Source organism: Astatotilapia calliptera, chromosome 7 (genome assembly GCF_900246225.1).
Source record: "Astatotilapia calliptera chromosome 7, fAstCal1.2, whole genome shotgun sequence".
Taxonomy (NCBI): Eukaryota; Metazoa; Chordata; class Actinopteri; order Cichliformes; family Cichlidae; genus Astatotilapia; species Astatotilapia calliptera.
Window position 1 is genome coordinate 6,805,650 of NC_039308.1, and position 16,840 is coordinate 6,822,489.

The 16,840-nt window shown below is 40.9% G+C and overlaps 1 protein-coding gene across 1 annotated transcript in view; it reads left to right on the top strand.

Moving 5' to 3' along the window:
- LOC113025235 (transcriptional enhancer factor TEF-1-like) overlaps positions 1 to 15,711 on the top strand; it is a 50,508-nt gene extending 34,797 nt beyond the window's left edge. Inside the window, exons 7-12 of the mRNA XM_026172769.1 lie at positions 386 to 447; positions 2,643 to 2,770; positions 4,498 to 4,671; positions 8,601 to 8,741; positions 9,130 to 9,282; positions 10,900 to 15,711. Of these exons, the coding sequence (XP_026028554.1) occupies positions 386 to 447; positions 2,643 to 2,770; positions 4,498 to 4,671; positions 8,601 to 8,741; positions 9,130 to 9,282; positions 10,900 to 11,013 (772 nt within the window). The 3' untranslated portion in view covers positions 11,014 to 15,711. The remainder of the gene's footprint in view (positions 1 to 385; positions 448 to 2,642; positions 2,771 to 4,497; positions 4,672 to 8,600; positions 8,742 to 9,129; positions 9,283 to 10,899) is intronic.
- The last annotated feature ends 1,129 nt before the right edge of the window (positions 15,712 to 16,840 follow it).

The following is a 16,840-nucleotide window of genomic DNA, read 5'->3' on the forward strand; positions in this document are numbered from 1 at the left end:
TGTTTAAACAAGGTGGCAATTCAGAAGTCATAAATCTGATTAGTTTGCAGGAGTGACACGTGGAATCTTCCAATTCCTTAGAAAATAACGGTACATTTGATTTCCAACATGGTTAAGCTGGTTTCTTGGCCTAGTTTCTGTTCACATGGCTAGCTGCACCAAGTTCAAACCCCCTTTTCATTTCATCACCTGCTGCTCTTACGTGCCCGTGAGATGATGATAATGGTTGGAAATAGGGCTGGTATAGCTTTTACTGAACTCGGAGCTGCTCTTGATCTCTGTGCTTCTACTACTGTTCATACAAGACGCACAGCAGACTTCCTCGCTGTATAATGTAAGTACAGTGACAATGCTTCCTTTCTGCTTCTGTCTCTGTTTCTCTCAGCATCAAGCCTTTCTCTCAGCAAGCCTACTCTGTGCAGACAGCAGGGACCACCACGATCTCAGGTGAGACGGACCACAGCGCAATTATCTTCTTTTTTTTAAAGCGGACTCGCAGTCCTGTCTCCTGCCATTTAGACCGCTGCCTCACTACAGGATGGTTTTTGAATCTGTCTGAACACCTGGGTCTCCAGCACTCCCGCTTTTGTATCGTGAAGAGGTCGTGAGAGGGAAAAGGTGTCGATCTGACTTTTCTTACGTCATCTGTACTAAAAGTTTGTGTTGCTTTTTCTAGAAGCAGCTTTGAAAATATCAGGTGGAAAGTGCAATTCCTGGGAAAATTGCACTTTGATTGCTTGGCATAGCTTTTGCAGCTTGCGTGCAGCTGCTGAGCCTGTCTGTTTACTGCCTGAAAATGCTAGTAATTTTAATCTTGGAGCCATATACCCTTTAATACAAGGAGTAGCAGGATAGCAAGCAGCGTTCATTTGGTCCTGTCAACTTAAAAACTCTGTGTAACCTCAGAAAACCATTATCAATAATGACCTCCATTGCCGCTGAGTGAACTCCAGTGTTGAGGACATTAGTGTGCAGCTCGTGCTCACACATTGACTATTACTGCAAAAAGTCAACTTATACATCTGCCATTAAACAGCTGGCAAGCTATCCAGATAGAAATATCCCTCGGATATGATTTTGCTGCCGATAATGTTAGCAAGAAAGACAACTATACCCAGTGACGTGTCCATAATGTAGTGCTGCTCACACCGAAGTTGGTTCCTCTTGTTACAACCTTTATCCAGAGGAGCTGCTTTGAGTCTACAGTCTGGAATCTACATCAGACGACATTATTAGTTCGACTGGCTGCATCAAAGAATAGATCCAATTTTGTGATGATACGAGCCAGGCCTGTATGCTACTTTGAGACCAAGCCTGGGATACCTAGTGACCTAAAAGAAATGGTAAATGGACTGTACTTGTTTTCTATTCAATTTAAGCTCTTGGTGTTTTTCTACTCCAAGCCTCATTCACACACACATTCACAAAAGTGCTTTTTCTTTGCCTAACTGAAAAAAATGATGCATCAGGAGAACTCGGGGTTCAGTATCTCGCCCGAGGATACTTGACATACAGGTGTCAGAGGAGCCAGGGATCGAACCACTTTTCCAATTAGTAGACAAACCACTCTACCTCCTGAGCCGCAGCCATCCACAAAAACTGCTTAGTATAAAGAAGAAACACTTTAAGGTGACAGGGAAGAAGTGAACTCCCAGAGGAGAGTGAGAGTCCACGTAAGGGTGAAGCTGGAGGCCACACGCGACCACAAGAGATATGTGGCGAGGAACGTCACTGAGGTTAAGATGACAGACAAGCAGCGCACAGCCAGTTTCTTCAGCAAGTTTAGGTTTAGCGTGGCCTCTGTTCACCATCGCTACATGATGGTACCAACTGAGAAAGTTGGAGGTGGTCTCATTTTTAATATTTTTATTAAATATATTACCTAATTTTTATATTACGATCCTGTCAAACAATGAAAAACTAATGAAATGACAAAAGTTAGTTTTATTGGCTGACCTGTTGATTGCACACACCTTGTTAGCTTTGCTGTTTCAGAGTGGAAAACAACCTCAGCTGCGTGGCCTGTCCTCTCAAATGTGGAACAGGGCACCCAAACTAACGAGTTCCTTAGTGCGTGCTTGACTTGAAAAAGTTAAAATTTGACAGTTTGTCAGAAAATTAGGTAACCACGGCCACTGGAAATGCCCCAAAACATCTCTAATCTTTTATCCACTCATGACAAATCAGAAAAAGACTGAGCCAGAACTGAGCCAGCCACATGACTGACCACAGATGAGGTCAACAAAAGTTACGTTTCATGAATTTAAGAAGGCGCCGCGTCACTTGGCTCACCCGGCACTGTTGAGCTTCCTCTCTTCAGATTGGATGATGGGGTGTGCTAGTTACAATAGCATGAAACTAAGTGACGAGAGTGGCGAGGTTTTTGAAAATGGAGCGAGTGAGTTTTGAGGCAGCAACCGGGGGTCTCGCTGTGGCCCCTGCATTGTTACCCCTTTACATATACTGTTGTTAACCGCTTTTTAGTGCCTCGCCTTTACCTCAGCCGGCTTTTGTCCTCAGGCCTCCAGTAATGGCTTAAAGTTTTACACGTTTGCATTACTGCTAAGCCCGTTAAAAAGCACGATTGAACATGTTGCAGTGGTGAAGTGGGATTAAATGGTGTGTGTGTGTGTGTGTTCAAGGCTATGAACCTCCCAGTGCAGCCCAAACGCACCGAGAGCCGGCATGGCAGGGTCGCTCCATCGGCACCACCAAACTACGACTGGTGGAGTTTTCATCTTTCCTGGAGACACAGAGGGACCAGGAGGCAGTGAGTTACTCTGCACACATGCACACATATCCAGCACCAGACTACAATAAGCACTCCCTATTGTCCCATAAACAGAGATGACAGATAACCCCACAGCAGAGAACAGCGTTAAAGCCCTTTGTGTGTCGCCTAGTATGAATAACCTTTGTAAAGCTCTATCTCTCTGTCTGCTCAGTCTATCTGTCATCCTGCCACGCTGCGTACTCACTGCCATTTTTCTACCTTGGGCTCATAGACAGCTGGCATTCATCTTGTTGCTTTTTGTTTGCTTAGTGGGAAAAAAACTGTTGTACAGTGACTTTGTTGTACAGTGAAATAGATTCTGTTGTCAAACGGCATCATTTACATTAGTGGGAATAAATTGAGTCCTTAAATGTAGATCCATCCCACTGAAGTCACATTTAACATGCAGATTTATCAGTAGGCAAAGACAAAGTTGGGTAAAAATGCAGAAATTATGTATTTTTTTTAACCAACCAGACTAGCAGATCTTTCTATTAAGTTTTTTGCCCTCTGTGATCTGTATAGCTGGCCAATATTGCATTAAACTGTATGATTTATTGTGCTGCAAAGCCAAACAAACTCACACCCTGTCTAAGAAAAGCAGGTCAGAGAACAGCCCAGTAAAGTTGCCGTGGTCCTGTTCTGAAACTGGTCAGTGGGAGTAAGTCAGTAAAGCCTCTATTTGAGCTCAGAAATAGAAATTTGAAGTTTGCTTTCAACATAAGCGTATTAATCAGCAGCTTACATGGATACTGAGATTACAGTTGAATTATTAGCAGTTTATCCCTCAGTTTAATTTTGTAGTTTTAGCCATAACTTCTAGCAGCTATGCTTGCATTCAGTTTGTTATAATTGATAAAACCTGACTTAAATTTAACGATTAAATGATAACCACACATTTAGGTTCCTAATCTTTTGGACAAAGACAGTTTTTGCAGCTTTGCCTGTGCAGCGACTGCAGCGTTTGACTTTAAATCAAACAACGAAGATCTGACTGAAGTGCTTTCAGCTTTAATTCAGGGGAATTAACACTAAATTTGCATTAACTGTTGAGGAATTACAGCCATTTATACACAATCCTGTTTTCAGAGGCTCAAAGGTATTATGAGGATTTTTTCACTGCTTGGATGAAAGCCATTTGCAGTCTGCCTGAAGTGGAGAACCCATGGACACCATCGAGTGTTTCCTCCCTTGAGATGCTCTGCTAGACCTTTACTGCAGCTTCCTTCAGTGGCGGCTTGTTTGGGTGTTTTCTCTGCCATTAGTTCAGTAATGAACAACATGATCTGCTGGGTTGAGATCACAGCTAGTGATAGAAACATTTCTGAGGGTTTTTTGGGTCCTCGGGGGGAGAGAGTAGCTTGTCTCTTGGTTACAGAACTTGACAACCTCGATGAACGGTAGCGTCTCAATTCATGCTTAGAGTGTTCTTGACTGTGTTTCATGTCGATAAGTTGTTTTTCTAAACCATGGAGATAACTCGTTGCACTTTCAATGACTTCTGTGGTCTTGTTGGCTTTTGGTTGTGCTGTGATGACGTGCAGTCTTTCTTTTAACAATCCACCAGATTGCTGATCTAACTTTATATTTTTCTGTTTCTCTGTTAGGTTCAAAATTACAGTGAAAAGTTATAGCAGGATCCTTGAAGTAACTTTAGGCGTACCCAGTGTGTTTATCTCCACATTTCTGGCGTCCGTCTGATTCAAATGTTTCTCTCTTCTCAGTACAACAAGCACCTTTTTGTGCACATCAGCCAGAGCAGCCTGAGCTACAGCGATCCGCTGCTGGAGTGTGTGGACATCCGGCAAATCTACGACAAGTTCCCCGAGAAGAAGGGAGGTCTGAAGGAGCTGTTTGATAAGGGCCCACAAAACGCCTTCTACCTGATCAAATTCTGGGTAAGCAGACAAACTTTTAATCAGTTTCCTGTTTACTTGAGTTTTTTTTTCCAGTACCTGTCAAATATCTTAAAAATATTTCTGGACTAAGGTTAATGTTTTTTCCTCCTGAAAATGCTTTGGATGTCACCGAGTAGGGTCAGCAAGAACCGCATTCCATGCACCTCTGCCCCCACCCAGGGAAAGTTCCCTTATTTTTCTACGCAGCACTGTGTGTGTGTGTGTGTGTGTGTGTGTGTGTGTGTGTGTGTGTGTGTGTGTGTGTGTGTGTGTGTGCTTGTGTGAGTTCCATCTGTCCACCTGGAATATGGAGGTGGTGGGTTGATGAAAGCGCAGATGCTTTGTTTGAACACCTGCTCACCTCCAGACTCACAGGTAGCTGTTTTCACCTGTGTGTGTGTGTGTGTGTGTGTGTGCTGACTTTACTGTCCTTTCTCAGAACTCCTCTGTACCATAGGACTTCCAAAAATCCGACTCTCAAACTAATAATTTATAGCCTCTACGAAAAAAAGTCAGTAACAAAAAACCCAGTAAGATGACAATAATTGGATCTAAGTGGGCGCCTGTGGCGTTATTTTTGTGCCACTATTCTGAGTGCACGTAAAAAAAAGTTTGCAGGTGCAAGTGTTGTATTTTGAGGAGAAATTTATTTTGAGTGAAGAAAAGCTGAATTTGAGTGAACAAAATTCATTGCTGCGTGCAAAAAATGTATTTCAGTGTTTGCTATTATCCATACAAACGCACAATAGCAGCCCCTCAGTTCGGTCAGTTTTTGCATTTGCACTCGCTCGCAATGTGTTGCTCGCACTCTAAACATTTCTGCCCGTGCGCGCTCAACTCTTTCTCTACACCGTTATATTTGTGCCACAAAACCAGCCAATCACAGACTTGGATGCAAAAAAATCTGATTGGCTGTTTGGTCTCCAATCAGCTCGAAATGACAAAATGCAATATCCCAGAATCCATTTCGTCCAAAACTCAATCGAGGCAGTGGCGGAGGAACACAGAGTGGCGGAGTTTGAAATATTGCTCTTTCTGAGTCTGAAAATAAACTTTTAAGATATTTTCATGCGAGAATGGTGCTGTGTAAACTTCTAATATCTGCTCGATTCATCAAGACATCACATTTTTGCATAAGTGCTCTAACGTTTTCGGAGATGCCTGTTACCCACCAGCTGACCGCATAGCTGGACTGGAACCGGCCCCGGTGAGCCGATGATGATTTTTCATTTTTATGTTTGTTTGTTTTTGTAACTGTATAAACAATGAAAGGTGGTGGATTAGCCAATTCGTCATGATCAACTCTGGGCTGGACCAATTACAATACATCCGTATTGAGGGGAAAAGGAACGCGATTAGTCCCGGACTTCAGCTACAATGAAAAAGACACAAAGCTGGAGTTATTCTGTCTTTACGCTGTGAGCTGCCTCTTCTTCTCTCATCTTCTCCCCTCTCTCTCCTGTTGCTACTTCAATCATGAAACTGATCAATGATCAGCTGATCGTCTCTCTTGTTTGTTTATCTCCCACTTTGCGCCAGAAACAGGAAACCAGCAGATGTTGCGCTAAACAACAACAGCAGCACGTTCAAGCTTGATCAGCTGTTGTTAGAATTGATTTAAAATTAATTTCTAGTATCAGCTGATGTTTGCTGGAGCCACAGCTGTAAAAGCTGCTGCTCATCATATCGGTTTGGAAACATGAAGGTGAAATAAATCATACATATATACCAACAAGACAGTGTACGTCACTGTCACAACAGCGTTTGTTTTAGTTCAAAGGCTTTATTGTTTTTCCTATAATACCTGGTGGTGTAGTCGGTGATTTTTTGTCAGTTCAGCCTCATATATTATGTTTAACCTGAGTGACCACCCGGTCAGCTGGTGGGTAACAGGCGTTGCAGGAATGAATTTTGTTCACTCAAATTCAGCTTTTCTTCGCTCAAAATAAATTTCTCCTCAAAATGCAACACTTACACCTGCAAACTTTTTTTACGTGCGCTCAGAATAGTGGCACAAAAATAACGCCATAGGCGGACGCTTTCAGCTATTGTGTTGCTGTTTTTTGGAACAAGCTACTCTCTTCTCAGTTACATGTGTGCATACATTCAACAACAGACCCCAAACCTTTTTATTTACACAGATCTTCGCTTAATAGGCGTTGGCGTTGTTTTGTTGTGCAGCTTTGACTGCCTTAAGGCATTGCAAACATACACAGGTTTTTATGTCTCTATCTTCTGCGTCAGGTGGATTGAGTTTACATGTAATGAAATGTGATCTATAGATAAAAACGTCATTGTCATTTGCAATATGAATTAAATGTGTGTAAAGGTGTAGTAAGTAGTTTTTCTTAGAATCATCTCAGATGAATGGGTCAATTAAAGTAATTGGATTTGGTGATTGAAAAACTGAGCTGTTGGATGCTTTCAGTGCTCACGGTGGAAAAACATACTGGCTTTTATCTTCATGTTTTCAGACAGTACTTCAGTCTGATGATGCTATGTCATAGTTATTATGCTGTAGCATTGTGGTGGCCTTTGAGTTGATGTTCTGTGACCGTGTGGCTACATTGTATTGTTAGTCGCTAATCAGAGTAGCTAAAATCCTTGCCTGGAGAAGTAAAATAAAGTGGATATTGTGTAATTCTTTTTAACCACAAGCATTTCGAGTTGGATATCAGATGTTGTCACAGCCCTAATTCGTAAGCAAGTTAGCTTAGTAGGAGTCACACTGATTTGCTAGCTAGATGAGCTCATGTTACAGCAGACGATCTTTTCCTCTTTCCGTCATTGTCATAAATGTAATTCTAAAACGACACCATCCTCTTTGCATGTGTTACACTTGCACTGCTTCAACATGAGCAGAAATCCAAGGCTTCCTGTTAGTTGCAGCTGCTAAGCTCCATGACTGGAGAACTCCTGTTCTGGGGTGGGGCTGGTCAACCGACAAAATCACTGTGAGGTGAGGAGGTTGTTGGACAGTAGAAATAATCCAGGAGAGGACAGGAGCCTGCAGGCTTGTGAAGTGGTGAGGTGTGCTTGCAGCATGCGAACAAATAAAGAGAGAGTGTGTGTGTCATGTAGAGAGCCTTCCCTAGAATTTAATTAAAAAGCTCTCAGATCTACCACAATGGAGTGTGTTTCTGATAATCTGCAGCTTTAATAGAGCACGGTTTGATGTTTGTGTGCACGTGAATGGATGTAAATGTAAGTGAGTAAGCATATGGTGTTTGTGTTTGTGTGTTCTCTGAGCCCCGAGACGCACGGTGCTCCTCAGAGGACTCATTACAAACAGTACAAACCCTTCCTCGCTCCTCCCTGCCTGCAGTCCAGGTGCAGCGTGTTCTCTCTGCTCTGATTAAACATTTTTCTGCTTCAACTTCAGTCGCACAAAGTTGTATAAGAAAATGTTTCTTTCTTCTGTTTCCCCCCTGTACCTGCCTCTTTCCTGTCTCATAAAACACCTGCATAAAGGTTTGGTTCAAATAAAAAAAACAAACAAACAAATGTGGATGTTATAAAGGTCAATCCCCACATTTTACAACAATACATTTTTTCTTCTTCTAAAGATTACACAACAAATTGCATTTTAACTGTTTTATGAGGTGATTAAGGAGATAAACATGCATATGCAAGGTTTCAGAACATTTTAGTGCCCAATTAAAACAGCACTCTGCACTGATGGATGGAGGAAGAGTCTCGGAGATGATTCTTTTACTTCATGTACTGAAAAATAAGGTTGCACATTGCATTTTCATGTCAGTTTCAGCATCATAATCATGGATCTGCTCGTCCTCTGGAGACCTTTTATGGTGCAGTACCAGCAGAGGGCACTGTCGGAAAACTTTAGCTTCAGAAAAGCAACAGGACTAAACGTGCTTGTTTTCTGTGACCTGATGTTTGCGTTGTCGTCTTTGCTCTGTGGTTTCCAGGCGGACCTGAATTATAACGTGCAGGACGACCCCGCAGCCTTCTACGGTGTGACCAGCCAGTACGAGAGCTCGGAGAACATGACAATCACCTGCTCCACCAAGGTCTGCTCCTTTGGCAAGCAGGTGGTTGAGAAGGTTGAGGTGAGGACTGAGGATAACTGCTAAATAGAAACATGTGGGGTTTATTCACACAGCAGGTGATTTCTGCATTCAGACTGAAAAAATATTGATACTTGCAAAATGTCCTGTAACTCCCTATGTGGGCTTTAAAACCACCACATCCTTCATTTTCTTCACCTTAAGCCCTCGATGGCATCAAATAATCCCTTATGACACTAGCAAAAATGATTATGTCAGGCCTGACAGTTTTCCACAGCTGCACATAATGTTACACAACCATTTTCAAAGGCTGAGCTTTTCGCTAGAAAGCTGCTTTTGATGTGTAAAACTGATGGAGGTGCCTTTCATTGGTGCGTTGTGTAATATTATTTGGCTAAAGCATCTTCCTTTGCTTCCCCCTCTCTCACAGACGGAGTACGCGAGGTTTGAAAACGGGCGTTTTGTCTACAGAATCAGTCGTTCGCCGATGTGCGAATACATGATCAACTTCGTCCACAAGCTCAAACACCTGCCGGAGAAATACATGATGAACAGCGTGCTGGAGAACTTCACTATTTTGCTGGTGCGTCTCTCTGTGTGCTGTACTGTTTATGTTATGCAAATATATATTTACCACCTTCCTTCTCTCGATGGGTGAAAATGTTACACTAATGCAGTTAATCCAAGTCTGGGACGTCTCTTCCGCTTTTCCTCATTCTCTGTTATATCGTTACTGTTATCATGGCGATTGCTTATATTAAACATGAAGCTTCAAATAATGAGGTCAACATATGTACAGGTAATCCCCATGAGATAAAAGCTCCAGTTTCATCCTGTCTAAAAACTGAGTTTTTAAACTCTTAGACCTCTGTGATGTCAGAGTCATAGAAGCTAATTATTAATATCCTTAATATGATCATCTCACACTGACAGCCAATCAGTAGAAAGCTGGATTACAGAGAGGGAGATTTTAAAGGGAGAAGAGCTAAAACCGCTTGCTTTAGAGAGTGGATAAGGTAAAGACTGTATATCAAAGATGTACAGTGTGGCATTAATGACGGACCCGACCACAGGCTTGTGCTTTTCAGCATCTCTTTATTAACTCGGTTGCTGTTAAACACACACGAATGGCCTCAGCTCTCCCGCTGCCAGCCGCACGCATCACCAACAACAATAACCCAGGACCCAGTGCAGATCTTCCAGCCGACGACGCGTGACTGCCGATGTCGTGCACGTGCATCCATCTCCCCTGCAACGGCACCACAGACCACGCCCCGCCACACACAGATTCTAGGTCTGGAAAAGGAATGGAACATCAAAGTGGTTGATTCATCAAGCTGGTTGCAAAGAGGAGTATATTAAGATCCTACTTCCCATCAAACACACGGGAAGATAAGGCAGGGAAGGTGATGGAGCAGTTCTTACAACATGAGCTTCAGTGTGTCTCAGTTTCCCAGGCAGACCAACCCCTCCCTCATCATGTCTGGCTTTAAAATGGGAAGATGACAGCAGTGAAAAAGCTTAGCTCAAGACTTCACAACAGGATTTCACTAGTCAGCATCTGTGTTGACCTACTTTTATATACAGTCTATGGAATGAACTTGGGGGCAGCACCAAGATCCAGTACAAAATAAACAAGAGTGATTTTAAACTAATGCAAAGCCACCTTAGTGGAGTCCAAGAATAAAAACATGAAACTGGGAATGAGCAGCGTAGGTCCCCTTTAACACCAGCCGGTGCCAGGTCTCTGTGACACTACATTCACTGGGAATAGATAATGAGAATCTTCTTCAGCGTCTGTGCAGAGCTCTCGCTGCTACTTTATCCACTTTTTTTGCAAAAATCACACAACCCCAAAACAAATGGGATTAACCAAACTCTGGTTTTCTCCATAAACCAGCACCTTCAGTGTGCTACTAAAACTGTGCATGTGAATTTCTCAGTGGCACCTTTCTGCATTGGTAGACCTTTTAAAGTGCTTTTGTTCAGGTGCTGTAATTGTTTCATGTGCTTTGTATAAGCATATTGTCTTCTATATCCTACAGCTGTGAATACATGTTGAAATATTAGTTGTTGCCTTAAGGAGGATAAGAGTTTAGAAGTATACTTGTGCAGTTCTTGATCTCGAATGATATATGTATACGAGTGTGCTTAACCTTGACCTCTTGTGTGTTCTTCATTCCCGTGTGTGTGTTTCCAGGTGGTGAGCAACAGAGACACTCAGGAAACGTTGCTGTGTATGGCGTGTGTGTTCGAGGTGTCCAACAACGAGCACGGAGCACAGCACCACATCTATCGACTCATCAAGGAATAACACACACACATATACACACTCACGTTGAAACACATGTATGGCCTTTGCTTGGTGTTTTTTTTTTTTCCTTTTTTGTGACATCAGAGCTAAAAATGTCTCTAAAAATTAGTTTCAGCCAAACAAATTTGTGAAAAAAAGAAAAAGGCTGCATTTTCACTGAAAATAACGGGGGTAAAAATATTTTTTTTAATTAACACCAGATGTGACACCGCAGAAACCTCCTCAACAGGAGCATATCCACACTAACTCCAAACCTGGTGATCGGTAGCTCATTAGCTATAATGATAATAAAAAAAGCACAGTGGCAGTGCAGCCATAAAAACACATCAGAATCGACCTGGTGCATTTCCCCAAGAACATCCTGACTCTGATATCACCAGGGGATGTCACGTCTCCACTAATTGGTTCCTTCTTCTCTTTCTCCCAGTTTTTTCTCTTTTCTGTCTTTTTTTTCTCTTTCCTATCTTGATGATGGAAATGAAAGTGGTGTTTCTGTCATGAGTTTTGGTGAAAGTCGACCCAGGGAGAAGAAAGAAAGAGAGGGGGAGAAAAACAAAACAAAAAAACAACAAAAAACAGAGAGAGTGAGATCTCATAATTTCCCCCCCCGTGTGTTATCTGTCAGGAAACTGACAGGCGCTGAAGGTCAGACCCTGTGTATCATCAATAAGCAGAGAAAGCTGGAGGAAATAACACTACTGCATTATCATATAGTAGAATATAGAGGTGGATTTGTACAGATGGACACTGCAAATTGTGTGAGCTGAATTCTTATACAAGAGGTTTGTCCCAAAGAAAAAGAAATCAAATTTTTACCTTTTTGTATGTTTTCTTTACAAAAAAAAGAAAAGAAAAAAATCTTCTAAACTTTGGGGAGTTGTTTATTGATAATAGCATAGAGATTCTATTTTAATTCCACAATCACTATCTAAACCTTATGTTAATAATAAGAAACTATAAGTGAAATTGAACAATTCAGGTAGCTTTTTTTGTGCAACAGGTGACTCTTTATTTTGCTTAAAAGACTAACAAAATTATAATCCTCAAGATTTCAGAATCCTGTTTTGTGGGCTTTTATTGTGAAGCAGCAGCTGTAGGAAATGCCAGCTCTGTGGGAGAACGGCAAACGGTGAAACTGACGTCACTGAGACGTCATTAGAAATGCTAAAACTGGATTCCATAAATGGATTCAACGTGGAATTGCAGGCTTCATCCCAAACTGTGACAGCTGTCAACCAGAGGGGTGATTAACAGATAGAAATGTGATTACAAACTATGATCAACTATTAATATGAGTTTGCAGATCTTAAGGATTATAATCTGAAGCATACTCTGGTCTACTGAAAAGCACTGTGAATTTTAAACCTTATACATTGCCATTCATGGTGTACACGTAGGGAAAAAAGTTTTACTGCTGTTTTTATTGTGTAAATTACTTTTGCAACTTAAAGGGGACCTATTGTGTTCATTTCCAAATTTTCATTCTTTTAGTCTCCTAGAGTAGCTTTGCATGCGTCACAGTTCAAAATAATCCTCCTTTATCTTATTTTGGTCCTTGATGTAGCCCTTCAGTTCATTCAATGTCTGAGTCAGCCTCCCATTATTAAACCCAACTTCTTCTAATTGGCCACTTCCTGCAAACAGAAGGCTCAGCAGGTGGGCGGGGCTTTTGTACACAGAGGTTTTTTTTTGTTTTGTTTTGTTTTTTTGCTATCTGAAGCAGAAACCTGAGCTTTTGGTTCACAGGGATTACTTATACATACCCGGACATATTATTTAAAATGTTGGCCTAGTTTATTCCAAGTGTCCACCATTTTAACTTTATATATGATGGAAAACAAGGAAAAGTATAATATGTCCCCTTTAATGTTATCTTAGGTAAGTGTGATGACCATGCCCATACAAGCAAGCCTGAATATTACATCCATATTTAGATGGGACAGCCCTGACCAGAAGCATTCTCACCTCAGTGTCAGGGTTATTTTAACTCTAGATGACACAGTTCCCCTCAACCACTACAACACAGGTTTTTCTGGTTATATAATATTTAAAAAGTAATTTATGAATTTTAAAAAACCAAAAACTCTCGATGGAGTGTACTGTAGCAGGTGTCGTCTGGTGGTTTGTCTGTGTCATGCCCAGCAGCATGAAGTGCCTTTGGCTGGAAACAGCATTAGACATTTCTATTGTGTTTCCCAAAAGTCCTGATAATTTGATGTTGTAGGTGGTGCATGGGACAAAAAAACAAAAACATTTTATTGTACAGGAACATTTTGGTCCCACATGCCCCTGTTTTCTGTGTCCTGGGATCAGTTTATCCAAATTCCATGTAAAAGTGGTTCTTTAATTTAATTTGTGGACAGTCCTGATTAATTTTTCAATTTTTTCTGATGTCTTTGGGATAAATTCTTGTTCATGTGGTATCTATTGGCAGTATTTATTCCATGTATTTGCATTTGTTTATTACATGTATGACGGATTCATGTAGACAGAGCTTGTGCACTAGATATTACCTGGCGCCTCGTTCATAAAATGCAATTGTTTGGACTTGTCACTGTTTGGACGACCTGCTCTTACAAACCTGCTGTAGAATCATTTTGATTATCTGTTTTATATAGACGCTGTTAAAAGTAGTGGATGCCATCAATTAACGTTTTAAAACTTTAATATCTCTGTCTGATACAGCTACAGCTAGCAGGTTAGCTTAGCTTAGCATAGCAATGAAAGCAAGTGGAAACAGTGCTCATAATCCCTTCTAAAGCTAGCAAATTCACATATTATATTGGGTTTGTTTGGTATGTTTTAAAAAAAAAGCATATAGTCAAGTTAGGCAGTTTAAAAAATAAGAAGAAATGCTAAAAGTCAACCAGCTCTCAAATCATCTTGTCTTGTTATATATTCGCATACCTATAGCTGGTTAGCTTAGCTTAGCGTACTCATAATTAGCTTTTGCAGATTTTCTGCAAGTTTGGCCCGTATTCCCAACCACCGGTGTTTGGAAGGCTAGTTTTAAAAAGTAATAGATTAATGAATTAAAACTGAGTCAGACTGCCTGCTCTCAGACTTGTTCCAGCAGTCCAAGCATACTTTTGAGAAGTAGGCAGTTTCACTTTTAGCTTTGCTGTTTCCACATGTTTTCATGGTGTGATAAACTCATGGCATTAGCAGCTTTCACACAACAAACCGAACAAGAAATGTATTTGTTAGAGTGCCAAACTGATTCTTTCAAGTTAGACTGAAAAGGCAGCTATAATAAGCTACACTGACTAGGTTTACCGATTTATCTGGATAAGCTTCTTTCTCTTGGAATTAAAATCCATGATTTGTAACTCATTGCAGCTCTTAAAGATTTCTTTTTTTTTTTTTTTTGTTTACATGTGGGAATCTGTTTAAACACTAGAAGGTCGGAAAAATGAAGCAATGTGAATAAATGAGGCCCAGAGATTTTTATGTTTTAATAAGAAAACCTTGATACAATGATGTTGGCCGAAAATGCTTTGCGGTGTTCAGAAGATCCAGTAACTTGTAGGAACTTCAAACCTCAAATGACACATCTTTGCTCAGAAATGGCCAGCTGTTCAAAATTTAGCCTCAACAAGTTATGACTCACACGTGATTCACGTCTCCTGCCTTTGTGCTGAAATGGATTAGTGTTTATCCAAAACCACTAGGTTTTGACTCTGTTAAACTAAAGACCCCTGTGGGTGTCTGTCGGGATTACAAACCACGCTTTCCCCCCTCACACTCGTGAATCATCCCGCTAGGAAATTCCCCTGCTCTTGACTTTCCCAGACTTGTGGCTCACACTCCAGTATTTGTTGTTTGTAGACTAGGCCTTCTGCAGGAGGATGGACACGTAACGTGCAAGTGATAGCCCAACAAAAGCTGCAGCTATGACCCTCTGTCCAAACAGTATCTAGCACCTGCTTACCAAAGACAGTCATGTGACACAAAGTAAAGAGGAAAGTGATTTATTAAAGCTCGCTTAATGAACATAAAAAAACAAAATCAAAAATGGACGCCCCTTACCATCTTGGCTGTCAGGAAAAGGCTTCTTTAAACTGTGACTCATTAAAATGCTCTAACTGTCCGTTAAACATTACAAGGACTCAGCTGCACAGCTTAACTGTTAACTGTCCATTTGCTGTAATCAGCTGGAGAATATGTGGTGACAATGAAATAACACTAAAGCAGTGAAGTCTAAAAGGTCGTTCAAAAGGTCACAAAGTCCAGTGAAGCACTGAGTTTTTCAGTCATCGTCGTCTGTGTTGTTAATGTCGTCTTGTATGTGCAAGTTGGATATTATCTTCTATTACGGATCACGTGAGGCGCAGAAATCCTGTCTGTAATCAATTCCAAAATGGCCTTGAATCTTTTTCGCTCCGGTGCAGCACGCGTGTGTCGTGCACCGAGGGGTTTTTGATAAGGTGCTTTGTATAAAAGTGACAATAACGTTTATTACAGATGTTGTGTATATCTTTGATATTCTAATGTTTATCCTATTTTGTGAAGAGAGTACATTTAGGAGAAATCCAAAAGCTAGTGATGTGTGTCTATTGGTACTGCACAGGGTCTGATCTTTGCTTTGTAACTTTCTCCCCCCTCATGGCTAAAGGTATGTTAGATATTTTCTAGCTTTGTAGAGACTTTGTACGCATATGCTATTCAGTTTAAATAAATGGTCAGTTCTAAACTGTGCTCGTGGGTTTTGTCTTTTCTCATTAGTCTCATCTCTGAACTTGCTGTTATTGTTGTCATTAATTAATTTAGCTTGAATGCATTCACATGATACATGCAGAATTCTTCTTTGCATACAGAATAGCAACGGGAGGTTTCAGCAGAGCTGTTATAGATTCGTATTTTCCAATTAGTTTTATTGTCATTACATTTCAAGTATTTATGGTAATGGTAAATGGACTGATTCTTATATAGCGCTTTTCTACTCTCATGGAGTACTCAAAGCGCTCTATACAACATGCCTCATTCACCCAATCACACCCATTCTCACAAGCACTTAATCTACACTTAGTGCTTTCTAACGACATTCATACACATTCATACTCCGATGGAGAACAAGCTGGGGTTAGTATCTTGCCCAAGGATACTTGAAATGCAGACTGGAGGAGCCAGGGATCGAACCACCGACCTTCCGATCAGTAGGTGCCCTGCGCTACCTCCTGAGCTACAGCTCAGTGGTGACAGCAATATTTAAAGCTTAACCCCTTTTTGTAACCTTTTGATAAAATTCAGGATTGAGGTTAATCAAGTCGTTGTTATAAGTTGACTCTGTCATGAGACCTCCCACAGCATTAAGAGACACACACTGTTTTTTTAGGAATTTGCTTTCAAAGAAGCTTTGATATATTAAAAGAAACCAACTACACCCTCCCATACAAGACTTCCATATAAAAATGTGAAACTCTACTGTAAAATATGCTGTATGTTTACAGCCCGGTGCAGAAAACTTTTCTCAATAACAAACTTTAGCAGTTCGAGCCAATGAACTAGACATCTTGACCATGTAGAGCCTTTTTGGTTAATTGCATCAAGAATCCATTCAGGAAGATTTTTATTCCAGTTTTGTGTTTGCCACACCGACTGAATGAACTATGAACTCAAGAATTGTTCACACATATGTCTTATGAAGCTCAAACTGTATCGATGCATAGCTCACACGCAAATGCACAAAACATGCAAATCAAACCTGAACCATCTGGAGTTTAAATAGGCTAAGAAAGTAACCATATAGTATGCTTATTATACTGGAGCAGTGTTTTCAAGTACTTGTACCCTGTTTAATTATTGCCATTATTTTTTAGCTGCCAAG